The sequence below is a fragment of the Misgurnus anguillicaudatus genome, chromosome 8, assembly GCF_027580225.2.
Source record: "Misgurnus anguillicaudatus chromosome 8, ASM2758022v2, whole genome shotgun sequence".
In the NCBI taxonomy this organism is placed as follows: Eukaryota; Metazoa; Chordata; class Actinopteri; order Cypriniformes; family Cobitidae; genus Misgurnus; species Misgurnus anguillicaudatus.
In genome coordinates, this window is record NC_073344.2 from 4,015,772 (window position 1) to 4,034,445 (window position 18,674).

The 18,674-nt window shown below is 35.3% G+C and overlaps 1 protein-coding gene across 23 annotated transcripts in view; it reads left to right on the forward strand.

Annotated features, from left to right (window-relative positions):
- Nucleotides 1-13,590, forward strand: part of kif1aa (kinesin family member 1Aa) — a 92,061-nt gene extending 78,471 nt beyond the window's left edge. For 14 of the 23 annotated variants that reach the window (XM_073870117.1, XM_073870120.1, XM_073870122.1 and 11 more), the window contains 12 exons: nt 2,091-2,117; nt 6,409-6,523; nt 6,737-6,870; nt 6,945-7,006; nt 7,090-7,235; nt 7,327-7,524; nt 7,822-7,893; nt 8,105-8,229; nt 8,326-8,454; nt 9,321-9,513; nt 10,178-10,296; nt 10,638-13,590. In XM_073870117.1, coding sequence (XP_073726218.1) covers nt 2,091-2,117; nt 6,409-6,523; nt 6,737-6,870; nt 6,945-7,006; nt 7,090-7,235; nt 7,327-7,524; nt 7,822-7,893; nt 8,105-8,229; nt 8,326-8,454; nt 9,321-9,513; nt 10,178-10,296; nt 10,638-10,680 — 1,363 coding nt within the window. In that variant the 3' untranslated portion in view covers nt 10,681-13,590. Of the gene's footprint in view, nt 1-2,090; nt 2,118-5,065; nt 5,090-6,408; nt 6,524-6,736; nt 6,871-6,944; nt 7,007-7,089; nt 7,236-7,326; nt 7,525-7,821; nt 7,894-8,104; nt 8,230-8,325; nt 8,455-9,320; nt 9,514-10,177; nt 10,297-10,637 lie in introns of all 23 variants that reach the window. The other 9 variants (XM_073870118.1, XM_073870128.1, XM_073870135.1 and 6 more) reach the window with 2 other exon arrangements.
- Nucleotides 13,591-18,674: the final 5,084 nt, after the last annotated feature.

The window sequence follows — 18,674 nt, forward strand, 5'->3', positions numbered from 1 at the left end:
CCATTTATAATGTGTTTTTTCCTGTATTCATATTCAGCACTAAACATTAGAAACTCTGAAATGTTGTTTGCATATTTTGCAATCCAGATTATGTTACAAACCTCTGTCTCCTATAGAGCAGTCTTTAAAAGATTTGACTGTGCAATGCTTCACTATTTATAGCAGGATTTTATTTTAACAATAGCTAGACCTAAAGAAACATTTTACCCAAAAAAATTCTGTGATTATTTGCTCAAACTATGACCTTCTTCCTTGAAACTATGAACAATATCCTTGCCCCCTTTTAGCATGTAATAAAATAAAATGGAAGCTGATGCTATAAAATAACACAAAACATTCTTTGGACACAGTGGTTAACAGATTATCATTGAATGTGTCTTAAACTTTGTTCTGTTCTTCACACAAATTCATTATGTGACTTCAGAATGTAATGCATAATACATAGTTACAATGTTGTGATACTTTTATTGTGTTTTTGTCCTTTTGGTGCACGAGAGTCCTAGGTTTCATTTACTTTCATTATATGAAAAAGTGTGGCCAGGAATTTTTTTTTTGGAATTGTGGGTGTGCAAATGATGACAGAATTCTTATTTGTAGGTGTTCTGTTCTTTTAATATGACTCTCTCCTCTGGCATATGATCTGGAAGCTGAAGCCAATCCTCTGACAAGCTGTGCTCTGCACAACTTTAAAGCGATTCGATTTCGCCAAAAGAGAAATAAGGCCTTAAACCAAACCTTCCAAACGTTGTCACGAGGGAGTGCTAAAGAATCAAACGGCACAGCAACAGTGCCAACCTTAGATAAAGAAAGAAGCATATTCACACTTTTATGTTCCTGTGCACAAACATACTATAATTTGCTGCAAGTTTGTGGTGGCTGTCAACCGATACTTTCAGAGCTGCCAAATTTAGGCCTTTACAGAGATTTACACAGGGCACTGGTAATGGTATTTAAGGGTTGACTCCGTACCAACATAGCTTTGGTACAATGCCTATATGGTTCATTAATATTAGGTTAGTACCTCAATATGATTTGATGGTAGGTAGACAAATGTGTAACAGAGTTGCATATCATGTATCTAAGTACTCAGAAAAAATTATTTTATCAGCCTTAATGATGGAGGTCACAAGGTCAAATGAAGAATGACATTAAATAAGTGAACCAACTAAACCATCTTAATATATTAATATTATATGATATATATTATTTGTATCATATATATTTAAAGATGGTTCTCTAGTTCACCTCCTAGCTGGCTGTGCAAGTCTGTCCATCTGATGCTGTTCTGCATTTGTGTCCATTCCTCATCTATTCATTCCATCCACTCTGTCTAAGCTCCATTGACTCATGTGAATGCTCACTGAATCACACAGTGGATCTACTGCATGCAAATCTTTAATCCGATTAATTTGGTGTTATATAAAAAAGTATTTTTATCTTAAGCAATGTGAACAGTCTAAAATCACGAAGACATAGCTTATACTCTTTGTCTAACACCTTACCAGTTAAATTCATCATTAACATACCCTCATCATGACAGTAATTAAAAGACAATGTTTTGCATGTCATGCAATGCAAGCAACCAAAAGAGCATTTTGTCACAACATACATTCGTAATGCATTACTATGACATCACTTGAGGTGGACATCGTTTAAATTGACATGCTTTACATTTTAAGGCCAACAGCACCTGCAACCAACTTATGCAAAAGCATTACTAAATGGAGATATTTATACTTTTAAGCAGTCTTGACCTCTCTCATGTAATTTAACCAAATAGTCTCATTACATAATCCACACCGCCCAAAAAAACATGTATCAGAGCTGGATTTATGCACCAGTGCAAAGGAACAAGGAAACCAATGTGAGTTGTGCAAAAGCCTCGACAGCTGTGTGTACCATATTTTATACATACAAAAAAGCAAAATGCTGCCTCATTAGAAGCAGTGGCGTGATTTAAACAGTCCCTGCAGTACAGTTACAGCTATTTGGTTCTCAATACAACCTTTTCTTCACAATCTTCTTTTTAAAGATACTGATTCTGCCATTTTTCCAGTCTACTAACAGAATGTTGTTTTGTGTTTTTCCAGACAGTTTCTTGATTCGGACATGCCTAGGTATTTTATGATCAAACCCCGAATGTATATCTTTTTCTATGCCCATCTGTCCAATCATCTTCCATCATTCTTTGCATCATTGTTTGCCTTTATATTCCACATATTTCTATATTTTTGTCAGTTTTTATTTCTACTATTTCTGAAAATTCTTTGAAATATTTGAGAATTTTGGTCTGTCTCCCATGGAAATGCTTTAGTGTGAAGCCTCTGTTCTGTATTGTATGTTTTTTGATATTATGTGGCACTTCTATGTAACTGAGTAATGTAATTGCATGGCTTGGCTTTGAATGGACTAAATCGTCCAGAGGAGGTGTTGTAGAGATATCTAAGTCACCTTAGGAAAATACACTGTAAAACGTGAACGTTGGATCTACTTAAAACTAATATACTTTCATTGATAACACTTAGAAATTAAGCTATTTCAACATTTTTCACTTAAAGTTAGAAAAATTCTTTTAAAAGTTACAATTTGTGGTGTTACCAGTTGATGTCATTTTTAAAGTAAATTCAACTTTCCTTTTTTACAGTGTATAACAAAATCATAGTTCATTTACTAAAATTTAATTCCTGTCGTCAACTTTAGGCACTATGTAGACTACAGTAAACCCCCCACATTTACACATGCTTACACATTAATTTACAGCTCTTGCTCAACAAATTATGAAAAATTATGACATCTCCTAATAAAATGTAGGGTTTCTTTAAAATAGTTTTACAACTCGGATTAACTTTTATCACAAATGTCAAAGCAACACCATAAAACACAGCTTGGCCTGTGTGAGGGCCAGACCACACACTCTATTTACCTCAATATTAACCATGCATCAACTCTGAAAAATGTGTGTTAGTAAAATTTGTGTTATTGTCCATGTAGACAAGATCATGTAAAAAATGTGTTTAGTTAATTTTACTGGCAGCTCTGTCTCACCCGACATTCTCTGCCAAAGGTGTGCAAGATCTTTTTCCACTAGGGGGCAGTGTTGATTAATGTTTTAATGGTTTCACACATGTTACTGTTGTTTTGTGTAATGACTATGCAAACATTTCCAAGGGTTGCTTGTCTTGCAAACTGTAATTACCAAATAAGGACAACTGTAATCTCAGAAATTAACTGGGTGTTTGTAAACATAAGGGCGGTGTCGGGAAAAGAGCTATGAGAGCATTGTTGTCCAAATTTGTTTCTCTTGTTGTACTGCCAAGCCTGTTCCGTAAGCGGGGGCAATTACAGATGACACAGAGAATTTTATTTCTCAGAAGCATAATTCAACACTGCAGGACCTACAGTGTTTTTGATGCATGTTTGATCTATAAATGCTCCATCAAGCTTTCAATTCATAGTTCAAAAAACAGTGAATAAAAATGAATTACACATTTTGGCAAAAAAAACCTGTAAAATCAAAAACACTCGTGCAAGTAATGATGAAGGCAAGCTTATGCAATAAGCAGGTTTCCAGTGGGTTCTTAAAAGCGTTTAATTTGATTTTAAGTAGACGTGTCACCTTGGCAACTGCACTATAAACAATGTCCGCACCCAAACACTTTGTAATGTAGTCCCTACTGATCTCAGACCCGCAAATTGTGGAACAAGTTGTTTGCGTCCATATTCTCACAGGAACAGAAATGTATCCAGTAGACTGCATGATATAAGAGCTCACCAATTGATAAGAAATAGTTAACAAGTATACTACTGTATCTTACACGTCTGCTATAAACATTCCTACAGTCTAATTTAGACCGTAAATAGAAACAGAGGAGCTCAGATGCAAAAGCCTCTAAACGTCAGTTCCTTCAAAACTGAGATGATGGTACTTGAATGCTCTAGGCATGTATTATACGTTCATCAAATACTTTATCTTAAAACCCTCTTAATCCCAGCCTATGGTCATTCAGAAATACCGGTTCCTTGGCAGAATTCATTAAGAGTCTGATAAAAATGCTCATTTAAGAAAACATGTCAGACGCCCTTAGAAGGTTTTGCATCTGAGCTTTTCAAATGTATTCCCTTGTGTAGGGCTGTCACAATGATTAAATAATCGTCTCATTGCAATTGTTTGACCTCATCGCGATGATTTCAGATCACCGCAATGATTGCACATCTCTCTAAAAAACACAAGGGGGAGACAGTCTTTATTAACGAGACAGTATTAGATTACTTTTAAATATGTGTTATGTGTATTAATATTTACTGCCAGATAAACCTTGCAAAAGATTCAATTTAAATAATCACAACAATGTGTAAAAATTATTTCATGAACAGACAAAAATGTATGAGAATTAAATGTCAAAGCAATAAAACAAGTCAATTAATCCTCATAATTGTCAAAGTCCTAAAACATGCAATTAATCGTCACAATCGTCACAATTTTACCGTCAGCCAAAATTCACAATCGTGACAGCCCTACCCTTGTGTATCTTCCTAGAGCATAACTTATTAAAAAAAAAAAGAGAGAAATAAATATTAATAGGAAAGATATGGGAAATTAATCTCTTTTATTGTGTGTAAATGGGAGGCAGAGTATCTCAATCCCTAGCTATGTATTCTTATCTTGATATATGTCACTGTTTACATATAGTGAACAGTTGTGTCAGGAACGGTACAATTGGTTGACCTAAAGGGGAGTGTGTTGACTTTTTTGTCAGCAAGTGTTCATTTGCGTACTATTTACGATTTCTACAGTGTGACTATAATTTATGTGCAAGAAGCAGGCAAGTGCCTGTAGTAGTTTCATGTATGTCAAGTGGATACAATATTAGTATTGTTGTGCTGCTTGTACTTTCATTGATCAGTATATAACTGAGTATCATAACAGAGAAGAGAACTTATAAAAGATACATAATATCCTGTGTGATTGATGTAGTTGCTTTAATGATAAAAGCACAGTTTATATTTCTAAACTGTCTTACTGTACCAATGAATATATTATTGATTCTTTCCTTTCCACATAAAGCATTTCCTTGGGGATTGATCCTAGGTATAAGTGTCCCTATACCTGCCGAATGGTCTTATAATGTTCGTGGTTATGTTTGTCATCGTTCACCTCATTTTATTCATTTTGTCTGTTTTTGTTATATCGTTTTACACACAATGGTGGTGGTGGTGTGTTTACAGTATTATTTGCTAATGCTAAAATGTTTTGTTGCATGCATTTATATCGCATCCATTCTATTCTGTAAAAGTGTTTTTTAAAATTGGCACTTTATTCTTCTGCCAGGTTGACATTATGTATTTACTGCAGGGATGGGCAACTTTGAAAATGACGAGGGCCAACATTTTTCTCTTTTATACCAAGGGGCCAGACCAGATTGCTGAACCACAGGCACACATTTTACATCATTTTTATTTTCATTTCCTTTATTAAGAAACCACAATGTAAAATTAATGTGTCTTTAATGCTTTTAACTATAAAACTTAGCTAATTGTAAATAACTTTAATGTCAGTTGACAAGCATTTCAGATAAAACTTCTTAACTGCATTGCTTAACGTCTGTAACAAGCAAGGCCCTTTTAAATAAGTAGTATACAGTAGAGAACTTTTTCAACCCACCCTAGAGAACAAAATTATTAAAATAAATATGTGGTGTAATGACGATTTCAATTATCACAGTTTTACTTCCATAATAATCCTTCATTACAGACTTTGTTTCTACAAACCAAACACATGGTGAAAAGATATTCCATTTCCCATTTTTGCTGGAAAACACGATTTTCGTTGTCATTTTTTTTCTTTTTGCTCATTTTCTCATTAAAGTACTTCACATTAGCCCACACATGGCACTGTGCTTAAATACTGTGACGAACCATGGAAACTAGCACTCCTTACTGGTTGGAAGTATTTAGGTCCTAAAATCATAATTTGAAGAGTTTCGTTGCAAAACGAGATAAATCCGTTTTTAACGTTTTTGTCAAAACATGTTTATTATTATGTTATCATGTTATTATTTTGTTTTATGGTGCTACTTAGCTGTATTTTTTAAGTTATGAAGGTTTAAATCAAAACAAACCAACTGCAGTTGAATTGATATTAACTGGAATGGACAACCAAAAAATTAGATTTCTGAAAAATAAAAAAAAACAGTTATCTCATTTTGCAACGAAACTCTTTATTTTCAAAAGTATTTAATTTAGTATAATATGGTCCAGCGGGCCGCATTAGTTGTCCATCCCTGATCTCCTGTATAATAGCTTAAATCTGTTAATATTGTGTAAATATTATTATAGGTAAAAGAATATGTTAATTCAAAATGGTCTTCACATTAAATAGACTATTCAAGACTATTTTCTACCCTACAGAACATTTTACCGCTTTGAGGCAGCTTGGGATTCATCTATGCACAACTCTTTGCTGCTTAACCGCGTCACTCCTTATGGAGAGAAAATCTACATGACTCTGTCGGCCTACCTTGAGGTAACCAAGACCAGTCACATGAGATGGAAAAGGACATTTTTTTAAAGAGCTGCAGGTGTACATCATTTAGTTACTAACTTAGTCCTCTGAGAGTGTTTTAAATAGCCAAATCCACTGCATATGTGAAAAGAAGTGAAACTGGCAGTAGCTTTGTGGCTCTAAAGTTATTTTAATACTTATTATGAAATGTTCACAATGGTTTTCATAACCCAGATGGAGAACTGCACACAGCCCACAGTGATTACCAAAGACTTATGCATGGTGTTCTACTCACGAGACGCCAAGCTCCCTGCATCTCGCTCTATCAGGAATCTCTTCAGCAGTGGCAGTTTGAGACCATCTGAAGGGTACGGCTGTTTCAAATAACAGCAATTGTAGCTTCAAATTAAATGTTTATACAAGTTGTATTTATTACACATAGGAACCGAGTAACCGGTGTGTATGAGCTTAGTCTGTGCCACCTGGCCGATGCAGGTAGTCCAGGTGAGACATCACTTGTCACATTGTTAACTTCTCTGATATTGAACAATTTAGAGGATGCTGGTAAATAATGTCCGAATGTGTAGGGATGCAGAGACGGCGCAAACGGGTGCTGGACACGTCGGTGGCCTATGTGCGAGGGGAGGAGAACCTGGCTGGCTGGAGGCCCCGTAGTGACAGCCTCATCCTGGACCATCAGTGGGAGTTGGAGAAACTGAGCCTCCTGCAGGAGGTGAGAACAAGTTTTCTATTAGTTTGAAGCTGTGTCAATGGTTGAGGATGAAACAACATGTTGTGTTCTGTGATACTGTATGTTACTGTAGGTGGAGAAAACTAGGCACTACCTCCTCCTTAGGGAGAAGCTGGAGTCCACCCTGCTGCTGGGCCAGGAGTCGCTGCTGTCCTGCGGGAGTGAGGATCTAACCGAGTCCTCTTTCCCCTCCACCCATCTGGGCCTGGGTCACAACCCGGGCCTGGGCCCCGACACACCCAACGAGAGGCAGAGGGAGCTGGCTGCCAAGGTGAATACGTGACTAACCAAGAGCTGAGAGAGAGTATATATTTTTAATATGAATTTAATGAAAATCTTTTATGACAGTTATTCCCGAACAGGAGTCAATTACCCCAGGGATACTTAAGAAAGTTTTGCTTTGTGAAATATATAAAACAGAAAACAAGGGTATAAGATATGTAATCTGTATTTATCTCATTACTTTTTTTTAACTCTTTTTTTTATGGGTTGTGTAATGGGTTTTCATATACATGTCAAAGGGGTCAATAAAGGGGTACTTGATGTTGTTTTTTGTTTTCCCCACCAGTGTCTGCGTTTGCTTAACCACACCTTCAACCGAGATTACGGCCATGTGTGTGTTAGTGCCAGCGAGAGCAAGGTGAAGATGTTATTATGAATATTTTGCAGTATAATCAAATTTCCTGCTTTTCCTGTCAGAAATTAATGGTACATACATTGATACAGCACTTGATAAAGTAGCTTTAAAGGAAATATCTTATACTTCTGAATAGCACTTTAGAAATGTAGATAAATATGTTCCATAATGATTGTATTCAAGTGTTTAATGACATGTTATTGGTGTGTTTTAGTTAAGTGAGATGTCAGTAACTCTTCTGAAAGACCCTGCCTTAGTGTGTGCTGAAAGCACACTCACACCCTCTTCCACATGCCCATCTCTTGTGGAAGGACGCTACAGCAGCAACACTGAACTCAGGTCAGTGCATTGTCGTCTTATCTAGAGTGAGACCTAGAAAAATCAATCTTTACATGTTTTCCATTGCCTATATTGTTAAATCTGTGTGTGTATTAGACCCCCAACACCTCGATCTCGCGCTGTCAGTCCCAACCCTGATTCAGAAACGGATGGCAAGAAGTCTTCTCCACAGTCCAGACCGAGAACTCACATTTTTGTCCCCGACATTCAAGAAATCCGTGTCAGGTGAAAGTTCAGACCTGTTAAATGTTTGTTGTAGTTAGTACACAAATGTTTTTACATGAAAAAGTAAAAGTTTCCTTTGTCAAAAGAAATCAGCAGATGCTAAGATTTATTTATGTTTGTTAAAATGTTTTTTATCTATATTTGCCTTTAACTGAATGTATAGACCGTTTCATCGGATGCACGTGCCTGGTCCGAACTTTACTTCCGACTAGTTGCTAAAACTGAACTCTTAAACAAATACCTCGTCGAAAAGAACAAATGTTTTGGTTTCCTAGGTAATCTACTTCTTGTTTATTTTGCGTGTTATATAAATAAACTACGTTTAAAGCACTTTGTTGTTATTTATTCTTAGCAGAGTTTACCGAAAGTTACGTGTTGACCACGAAAGCCGCTTGTTTATGTTGTTACTGCCAAAACGGTCTATATCTTGCAGAGCCCCTAAGGTGACATTGAAGTTAAAAAGATCGAAAGTTTAGTTTTGTGTGCTCAAGTGAAACTTTCATGTGCTCAAGTGAAACTTTCATGTTCTCACGCGAAACCTGCATTTGCAGATTTTTTTTTAAGTTTAGTTTTGCATGCTTACGTGAAACTACCGCATGCGCACGTGAAACTACCGCATTTAGTTTTATGTGCACACGTGAAACTTTCGTTTTCGTTTCATGTGCGTGCGTTTAGTTTCGCGTGAGCACGTGAGGGTTTCGCGTGAGCGCATGGAGCTGGACTTTGGATTTTTTACTCCGTTGTCACCTTAGGGGCTCGGTAATATCTATATTTGAATTGTGTTTTATAGATTGGCTGCATTATGACTTTTTTTCTTTGCATATTTGTACACTGACTCTAACATGAACTCTGTTTATATGCTGCAGCCCTATTGTGTCAAAGAAAGGTTATTTGCACTTCCTGGAGCCCCACAGTAATGGCTGGGTTAAGAGATATGTTGTGGTACGTCGGCCCTATGTCTACATTTATAACACAGAGAGAGACACAGTGGAAAGGGCCATTCTTAACCTGTCCTCAGCACAAGTGGAATATAGTGAAGACCAGCAGGCCATGCTAAAGGTAATGTAAAAATCTTGTGTCTATCTGTGTTGAACATTACTTTTGTTCTACGAGATGCCAATGAAATCAGCATTAAAAAAATATGTAGGCATGCATAATGCTTAATGTAAAGACTCTTCCAAAAGTTAAGCAACTTAATTATGCTTAACCAAAAGATACTTGACTGCATTTTGGTTCAATTCTAAGACAGCAACACATACACCAAAAGAAGGCATTGCAATGCCAGAAGGTATTGAAATAAGCTCAGTGAAAAAACTATAGATTAGGTTAGGTGGACATAGAAGAGAAATGCTAATTATACATTTTATTATCTCTAATACTTACAAACATTAATAGTTATACCCTTTATCTTTGTGTGTTGTTTTCTATGCTTTTTAAAATTATCACATTGTTAGGTTAACAACTCGCAAGTTGAATCTCCCATGCAGAATACTTTTTTTGCGTGTAGAATTGCTGCCAATGTAGTGTGTTCTGAATGTGGGTTTCATGATGGTTAAAATGCTGCTGCAGAAGGGAGCTACTTGTGAGGAGTGTGCAGTATGGATTAAAGTGGATTTTGGAACGGAACTCAGAGCTTATATCTTATTTTATGCATTGAAAAGACGATTTGATTCTACAATTCAACATTTTGTGACTTGTAATCTGATTTCTGACTTATTTTTAGACCCCCTACACATTTGCAGTATGTACAGAGCATCGTGGGATACTCCTTCAAGCCAGTAATGACAAGGAGATGCATGATTGGCTATATGCCTTTAATCCTCTGCTTGCTGGATCTATCAGGTACAAGGGTACTGTACAGTTCTGTGCAAAAGTCTTAGGCCACCACCAGCTTTTTTGTTTTAAAATTAGTTTTAATGACAATTCTTAGATATTTTTCGTGTTTCTTTATTTCGATACAAACAGAAAATAAAAAAAAACAAAAATTTTCACACTTAATACAAAAAAAAATCATTTTCTGGTTGTATTTTAATGTAGAGATTGCAAAATAATTATACCAGTACAATTGCAAAAACAACAAAAGCTGGCATGGTGGCCTAAAATATTATGCACAGTACTGTAAATCTTTCTTACTTCCACAACCTGTCATGCCAAATATTATATAACTTTATCTTTCCCATTAGGTCTAAACTTTCCAGAAGAAGAGCTGGGCAGATGAGGTTTTGAGACCATCACATACTGTACCTACTTTACTCTTCAAGGACAAAAAAACAAAGGAATAAACTTGTAAATAGATCTATTCACAAATTCCCTAGATTCTGTGCTTGATCAAATGTCTATCCCCTGCTATCTACATGTGTGTACCCGCACACACTTTCATTAACTGTGCACCTGTATATCAAAATCCCCATTTTTCTGCATCTACAGTGCCCTAAATATTCAACTTACAGCGCCAACAAAACAGGCTAACTACTTTATTTGGCTAGAGATAATAGATGCTTAAGTAGTTTTGAGGAGCAGTTTACATAGAAACAAAGCGGACGATGGAAATTCCCATTTATACAAACAAATAAAAATTTGTAACTGTGAAGAGTGAGATTTATATCCACAAGGCTGTGTCTTATCTAGAGTTCAATGGGAAAATTAAGACTACTGTAGTAAATCAGCCACATGGCCTTATTGTGTTACTTCTACTTGAGTATGTTTATGAGCTTTAAAGCATAAAACTGGTCAGTATTTAATTCAACGGACCATATGTTTATTCATCTCTTGGCTATGGCTGATAGAATTGATCAATGATAAGCAATTCTTCGCAAGAACCAGATGAATCACATCATATTATGCTCTTTAAGTGCAGTAGAGCCCATCATAAATACTTATATACATTTATAATGTTTCCCTTTCTAAGGCCATAAAATACATAAGGACTTTAAAATAAACAGAACGTATAGGGAAAAAATTGGCAACGGAATGTGGTTGCATTTTCATATCTCTATATGATAATCATTATAAAGATTTGGCCTATTTTTGTTGGATGACTGGTCAGTAGATATATCTTATGTGTTATAATCCTGTCTAATATTTTATATAACAAATTATAAGTATCCCTATATTATCTGATATCGGTGTAATTTATTTTAAACATTTCTGCTAAAGTCTTATTATTTATTTAGCATTTTTATTTATTTCAGCATGTAATTATCGACAAAGACTATAATATTTTTGAAGGCGTATAGTGCAATTTCTGCATAGGGCACTTTTTTATCATGAGTTGACTCCCTTTTACTGACCACTTTTCCCCAACCCAGTAAAATGCATTTGGGGAACAGGATGGAATGCTTGGATAGCTGTTGTGCTGTATGTAGATTCGAAACACACAAAAACAATCCTAAACGACCTAAATGTTTACAGTGAAGATTGAAGATTGTTAGAACAAATCCGCATTTGTACAGAACTGATGGAATTTTTTACTAGCTCCCCTGTGAGAGTGAAGGAATGTGATTTTGTTGTATGACCCTGTACACATTTTAAACTTGGTGAATGTATACTTTCAGGCCCACATATCTGTACCTTTCCTTCTCTCCTGCACAGGCAAAAGGGAACACTAGTTTTTAAAGCAAAAGTTTGTACATGTATTTTCTTTTAGCTTATTGAGAGAATGTGTACTGCACTTAATGTGGTTCGCTATGACATTTTTCATTCTTATCTGATTTTACCCATGCAGGTGAACAAAGAAATCAATTTAGCCATAAACATTTTTTTTTTTTAAGTTTCCTTACATTTAACATCATTAACTGTGTTCCTGACACAAGCTCTGCTGTCATAGTGTGTCTTAATATGAATCTCATGCTAGTTCAGATTTGTTGTGATTATAATTATATTAAATATTGCAATGGGCTGATAAATGGCAAATTTATTATAAATTTATTAATTTATTTTGTTTATAAAGTTCTCAGGTCTGCTCGTTGTTATGTGCTTAATATCATCATGCTTGGGTTGTGCAAACAGGCTGCTGCATTATAAAATGCTCAAACTACATGAAAATTTGTTTCACTTTGGAATGGCTGAGATTGCAGACAGAAATTATAAAGCTAATATACTATAATGTGTTTTTAATTTAAACTGTTGTGTGCAAAAGCATTTGCCATATTCTGAGTGTAGGTTGCAGGTATGCCTTGCTAAAAGGTCAATTATAAAACCACCAAAATACAGTATAAGCATGACTGAGGCCAGCCAACCTACAGGACTTGCTTAGTACGGCATGTTATAAAAAAGTAATTTTCTGTAAAACTTAAAGGCGGAGTCCACGATGTTTGAAAAACGCGTTGGAAAGGAGACGGGCCGACTACCAAAACACACTTATAGCCAATCAAATCAAATCAAATGCCGGGTTGCGTATGTGTGGGGCGGGTCTATCAACAGAAGGTCCAGATTCTATTGGGGTAGGGGCGTGTTTGTTTAGGTGATTTCAAATATCAACATTGGCTTTCATACATCATGGACTCCGCCTTTAATGTTAAACAGCCAATGCTAAAATGATTCTGAAGGAACAAATACAGTATATCAAAAATAATTTCATCCTTACGTACTCTTTGCATTTTTTGTGTGTTCAGGACAGCAAAACAATCGTGTTTTATTTCCTAAATGACCAGTTCAGAATAAATATGAAACTCATCTACTTTTAGAAATAAATGTGTGTGATATATAAATGATAAATGCTTTAATTTTTGTCTGTGCACTAAGTAGAAAGTAATACAAAGAATTGAATGATAATCTTCATGTTGCAGTATAGCCTGTCGTTGTTACTATGAACTTACATAAAACATGCATTATGCCACATTCCAAAGTGAACGAATAGGTCAGTTCTCCTTCTAATTGACACAAATTATTTATGTGCTTCCATTCTATTACGCATATTCATTCATATGCATTTTCTATCTTTTTCTTTAAGTTTTTCTTGCATTGTATATAAACATGATTGCTGTGAATGGTGTAAAATGCAGTTGTAACCAGTTTGTACCATCTTCAATGGACGGTAGTTCAGTGTCTCTTTCTGAGTGTTGGAAAATGAGTCAAATGTTTGTGTACACATAACACATTCGTCAGATACGAAATAAATGTGGAACTTATGTAACACAGTGAATTACTTCATTATGTGTGTGTGGCTTACCTTGTGTGTGGCTTACCCTATGGTGTGGGAAGACCATTCATTTTTTAATTGCATAGAAATGGCATTTTTGGTCATCATGGGGAAATAACCTTATAATTCATACAGAATTATGTTTTTTGACAATCTAAAATAGCAGAACGTGAGGGTTACACTCTAAGAATTGGTGCTAAATAGCACTAAACGCTCGTAATCATCATACCTGTCAACCCGTTTTTGCCGGGATTCTCATTATTTCTATTAAAAAATCCCACTAGTCATATTTGATGTTTGCTACATTCACCTCCGGTAAAGCAGGCGGCAGTATATCTGTAACATATCACTTAAGTGGGATGCTGGTGCTAATGCTGGTTTGGTGCTGGTATAGCAGGCGCAAAGGCTGGTTTGGTGCTGGTTTTGCTGGTGCTAATGCTGGTTTGATGCTGGTTTGATGCTGGTTTAGCTGGTGTTCACTAGAAACCAGCACCAAAACACCTATGCTGGTCTTGCTGGTATGCTGTTTTTTCAGCAGGGCAGTGAGCAGAGGTGGAAAGAGTAAAAAAATATTGTATTCAAGTAAAAGTGAAGTTATTGGTCTAAAAATATACTCAAGTAAAAGTAAAAAGTAAGTCATTTTAACTTTACTCAGAGTAAAAGTTACTTTTTTTAGAGGTGGAGGATAGTTCAAAAACGACAAGGGAATATAAATCTCAAACTTGTTGTTTTTAATTGTAGGAACATCTTTACAATTAAAGTGCAATAACAAAATGTTAATAAAATAAAAAGTAAACCTGGGCATAGATTAATCTAGATTAATTTCATTCAAAATAAAAGTAATTTTTGCATAACATATGAGTTTGTGCTGTGTGTAATTATTATGTATATATAAATACACACACACATTCATGTATGTATTTAAGAAACATGTACATGTGTATATATATTTATTTATATTTTTATATATTCTAAATTATATATAAATAAAAGACGATATTTAAATAAAACATTTCTTAAATGTATATATGTTTATGTGTGTGTGTTTAAATATACATAATATTTACACACATCACAAACTCATATATTATGCAAAAAATTACTTTTATTTTGTATGAGATTAATCTATGTCCAGCCCTAATTAAAAGCTTTTTTAAACTAAAAAAACATTCATTGAATTGTTTCATTATTTTTACTGGTGAGTTATGCACTTTTGAAGCAAAATAATATGAGGTCAGCAGCTAGGAAATACGTATCACTAAGGTTGTAATTGATGTATTGCTGGTAACATACATTATTTTATTAAACTATAGTTTAAATGGGCAGATGACAAATAAGGGTGAAACAGCATTTTTTCAACAAAAAAAAAAGTTCTAAATTGCTTGAGAATTGTATGCATTTGTTAAGTTCAAATACTGTTGTTTTTGAGACTGTTAGAGGTTAACAGATTTGTTTTCTCATTATGTAATTTATTAAGCTTTTTTCACAGCGCCAGGCAAATTATGTCCTGCGGTGTGACATAACATTACTGTAAAATTCAAATAATTCAAATTTAAATATTATTAATTTCAAATACAAATCAGGTGTTTTAAGTTTAACAAATATTCTTAAAGAATGATCATTAAAATTCGAAATATATTTTTTTCCATACCGGTTTTACGATTATATTCTTTGCTTGTGCTATCTTTTACCACTCACACCACTGGAAATATTGTGTAAAATGAGAAAAAATATTTGAAAATGTTTATTATTTTTTATATAGTTATATTATGCAATGTTTTCAAACTACGGTGGTCCACCAAGACTCACACCGATCATGCACTTCTGGACTCTGGGGCGGAGGGGAATTTTATTGACAGTTCACTTGCACGTAAGCTTCAAATTCCCTTCATTCCGCTCACTCACCAGATTGCACCCTTCGCCCTTAATGGACATCAGTTACCTACCATCAAGCAAATTTATTGAATACTTTTGTAACAAACAAATTCATTTGCATCTCTATTTGAAAATTAATGAAAATGCAACATATCAGTACAATCTTATTACTTAGTGTAAGAATTTGAACTAAAAACATAGTGAACAAGACATAGTCATAAAGACCATTCATTTCTATTTTTAACTTAAAAGACTAAACAAATATCTTGTTTCTCAGGAGAAAGTCATTACAATCATGCTGAAATAATTGAAGGCATGATAAAATCATCAATTAAGCTCTTTGAACAAAGATTCCAGTGAAGAGACATTTGACATTCCTTTAGCTTTCTTTTCTTGATATCTGTTGATGTAATAGAGACAGCGATTACATGTTTTCTATACAAGTGTACGGCTTAGAGAATGTTTCACCAACTCAATTTCCATATTATTTACTTTCTCCTTCTCTCCCTAAGGATCTCCTTATGCCTGGCTTCATCCTGTGCTAACCTTTCCCGGTACCTCCCTTACTACCATGGTTTTACTATAGTTAAAAAAAACATGGTTACTGTAGTAAAACCATGTTAACCACAAAATAACCATGGTTTTGACAGTAAAACTGATAGTTCTGATAGTGCTGATAGTAATCAATACACCATAAAACCATGGTTAATTTTCTTAATATCTCCTTGTCCTTTCTTTGCTCATGCCTAAAAACTGTCAAAAGTCACTTTAAAAACAATGGTCAGTGACTGTTAACATACAACAAACAAATGAAGACAGATATATATTTATGTTTAATATAAGTATAATATAGGTATATTATGTATAATGAAGACCGATATATATTTATGTTTAATATATGTATAATATAGGTATATTATATATAATATTGACAATATGTGTTTTATATATATATATATATATATATATATATATATATATATACACAGTCTTGTTCAAAACAATAGCAGTACAATGTGACCAACCAGAACAATCAAGGCCTCCAGTACACCCCCTATTGCTACGTGGCAAACAAGCCACCAGTAGGTTCAGCAGACTCCCAGAAAACAAACAAGACCCAGCACCCACGACATGCACGCTCCCAAGGCTGTGCAATTGGGCAATTAGTTGAAAGGGGTGTGTTCAAAAAAATAGCAGTGTCTACCTTTGACTGTACAAACTCAAAACTATTTTGTACAAACATTTTTTTTCTGGGATTTAGCAATCCTGTGAATCACTAAACTAATATTTAGTTGTATGACCACAGTTTTTTAAAACTGCTTGACATCTGTGTGGCATGGAGTCAACCAACTTGTGGCACCTCTCAGCTGTTATTCCACTCCATGATTCTTTAACAACATTCCACAATTCATTCACATTTCTTGGTTTTGCTTCAGAAACAGCATTTTTGATATCACCCCACAAGTTCTCAATTGGATTAAGGTCTGGAGATTGGGCTGGCCACTCCATAACATTAATTTTGTTGGTTTGGAACCAAGACTTTGCCCGTTTACTAGTGTGTTTTGGGTCATTGTCTGGTTGAAACAACCATTTCAAGGGCATGTCCTCTTCAGCATAGGGCAACATGACCTCTTCAAGTATTTTAACATATGCAAACTGATCCATGATCCCTGGTATGCGATAAATAGGCCCAACACCATAGTAGGAGAAACATGCCCATATCATGCTCCATGCTTCACTGTCTTCACTGTGTACTGTGGCTTGAATTCAGAGTTTGGGGGTCGTCCCACAAACTGCCTGTGGCCCTTGGACCCAAAAAGAACAATTTTACTCTCATCAGTCCACAAAATGTTCCTCCATTTCTCTTTAGGCCAGTTGATGTGTTCTTTGGCAAATTGTAACCTCTTCTGCACATGCCTTTTTTTAATAGAGGAACTTTGCGGGGGATTATTGAAAATAGATTAGCTTCAGACGTCTTCTAACTGTCACAGTACTTACAGGTAACTCCAGACTGTCTTTGATAATCCTGGAGGTGATCATTGGCTGAGCCTTTGCCGTTCTGGTTATTCTTCTATCCATTTTGATGGTTGTCTTCCGTTTTCTTCCACGTCTCTCTGGTTTTGCTCTCCATTTTAAGGCATTGGAGATCATTTTAGCTCAACAGCCTATCATTTTTTGCACCTCTTTATAGGTTTTCCCCTCTCCAATCAACTTTTTTATCAAAGTACGCTGTTCTTCTGAACAATGTCTTGAACGACCCATTTTCCTCAGCTTTCAAATGCACAAATGCATGTTCAACAAGTGTTGGCTTCATCCTTAAATAGGGGCCACCTGATTCACACCTGTTTCTTCACAAAATTGATGACCTCAGTGATTGAATGCCACACTGCTATTTTTTTGAACACACCCCTTTCAACTAATTCAACTAATTGCCCAATTGCACAGCCTTAAGAGCGTGCATATCATGAATGCTGGGTCTCATTTGTTTTCTGAGAATCTACTGAACCTACTGGTAACTTGTTTGCCACGTAGCAATAAAAAAATATACTAAAAACCTTGATTATTCTGGTTAGTCACATTGTACTGCTATTATTTTGAACAAGACTGTATATATATATATATATATATATATATATATATAGAGAGAGAGAGAGAGAGAGAGAGAGAGAGAGAGAGAGAGAGAGAGAGAGAGAGAGAGAGAGAGAGAGAGAGAGAGAGAGAGAGACAGATATATATTTATATTTATGTTTAATATTGCAAACATAACAGACGAGAATATAACTAGACATCTGACTTAATTATGTCACACTACAGGACGGGCTGTCACACCACAGGACTTTCACACCTTGGCAGCCATTTTGAGTCATTGCTATACAAGACTGAGCTTGGACATTACAGTAACTGAATAGGTTCATTGTTTTAAACCTGAATATGATTTTTTTTCATATTTTTCTTTTTTCTCGAACTAGATCAGTCACACCACAGGACTATCAAAAATGGACGTTCATGGTCTGACAGAAATGGTCTGACAGAAATTATGAAATTTATCAAATTAATAAGAGATTAACACTCACCTTTTAAGCTCTTTAGCACATCCAAACATCTGGGGGATTTTCTGGTAGGGGGGTTGACTAAAAGAAGCCTATGGCTGACCATGTGACTGCCATTACAAAAATCTAATACCCTATGTCACACTGCAGGACAG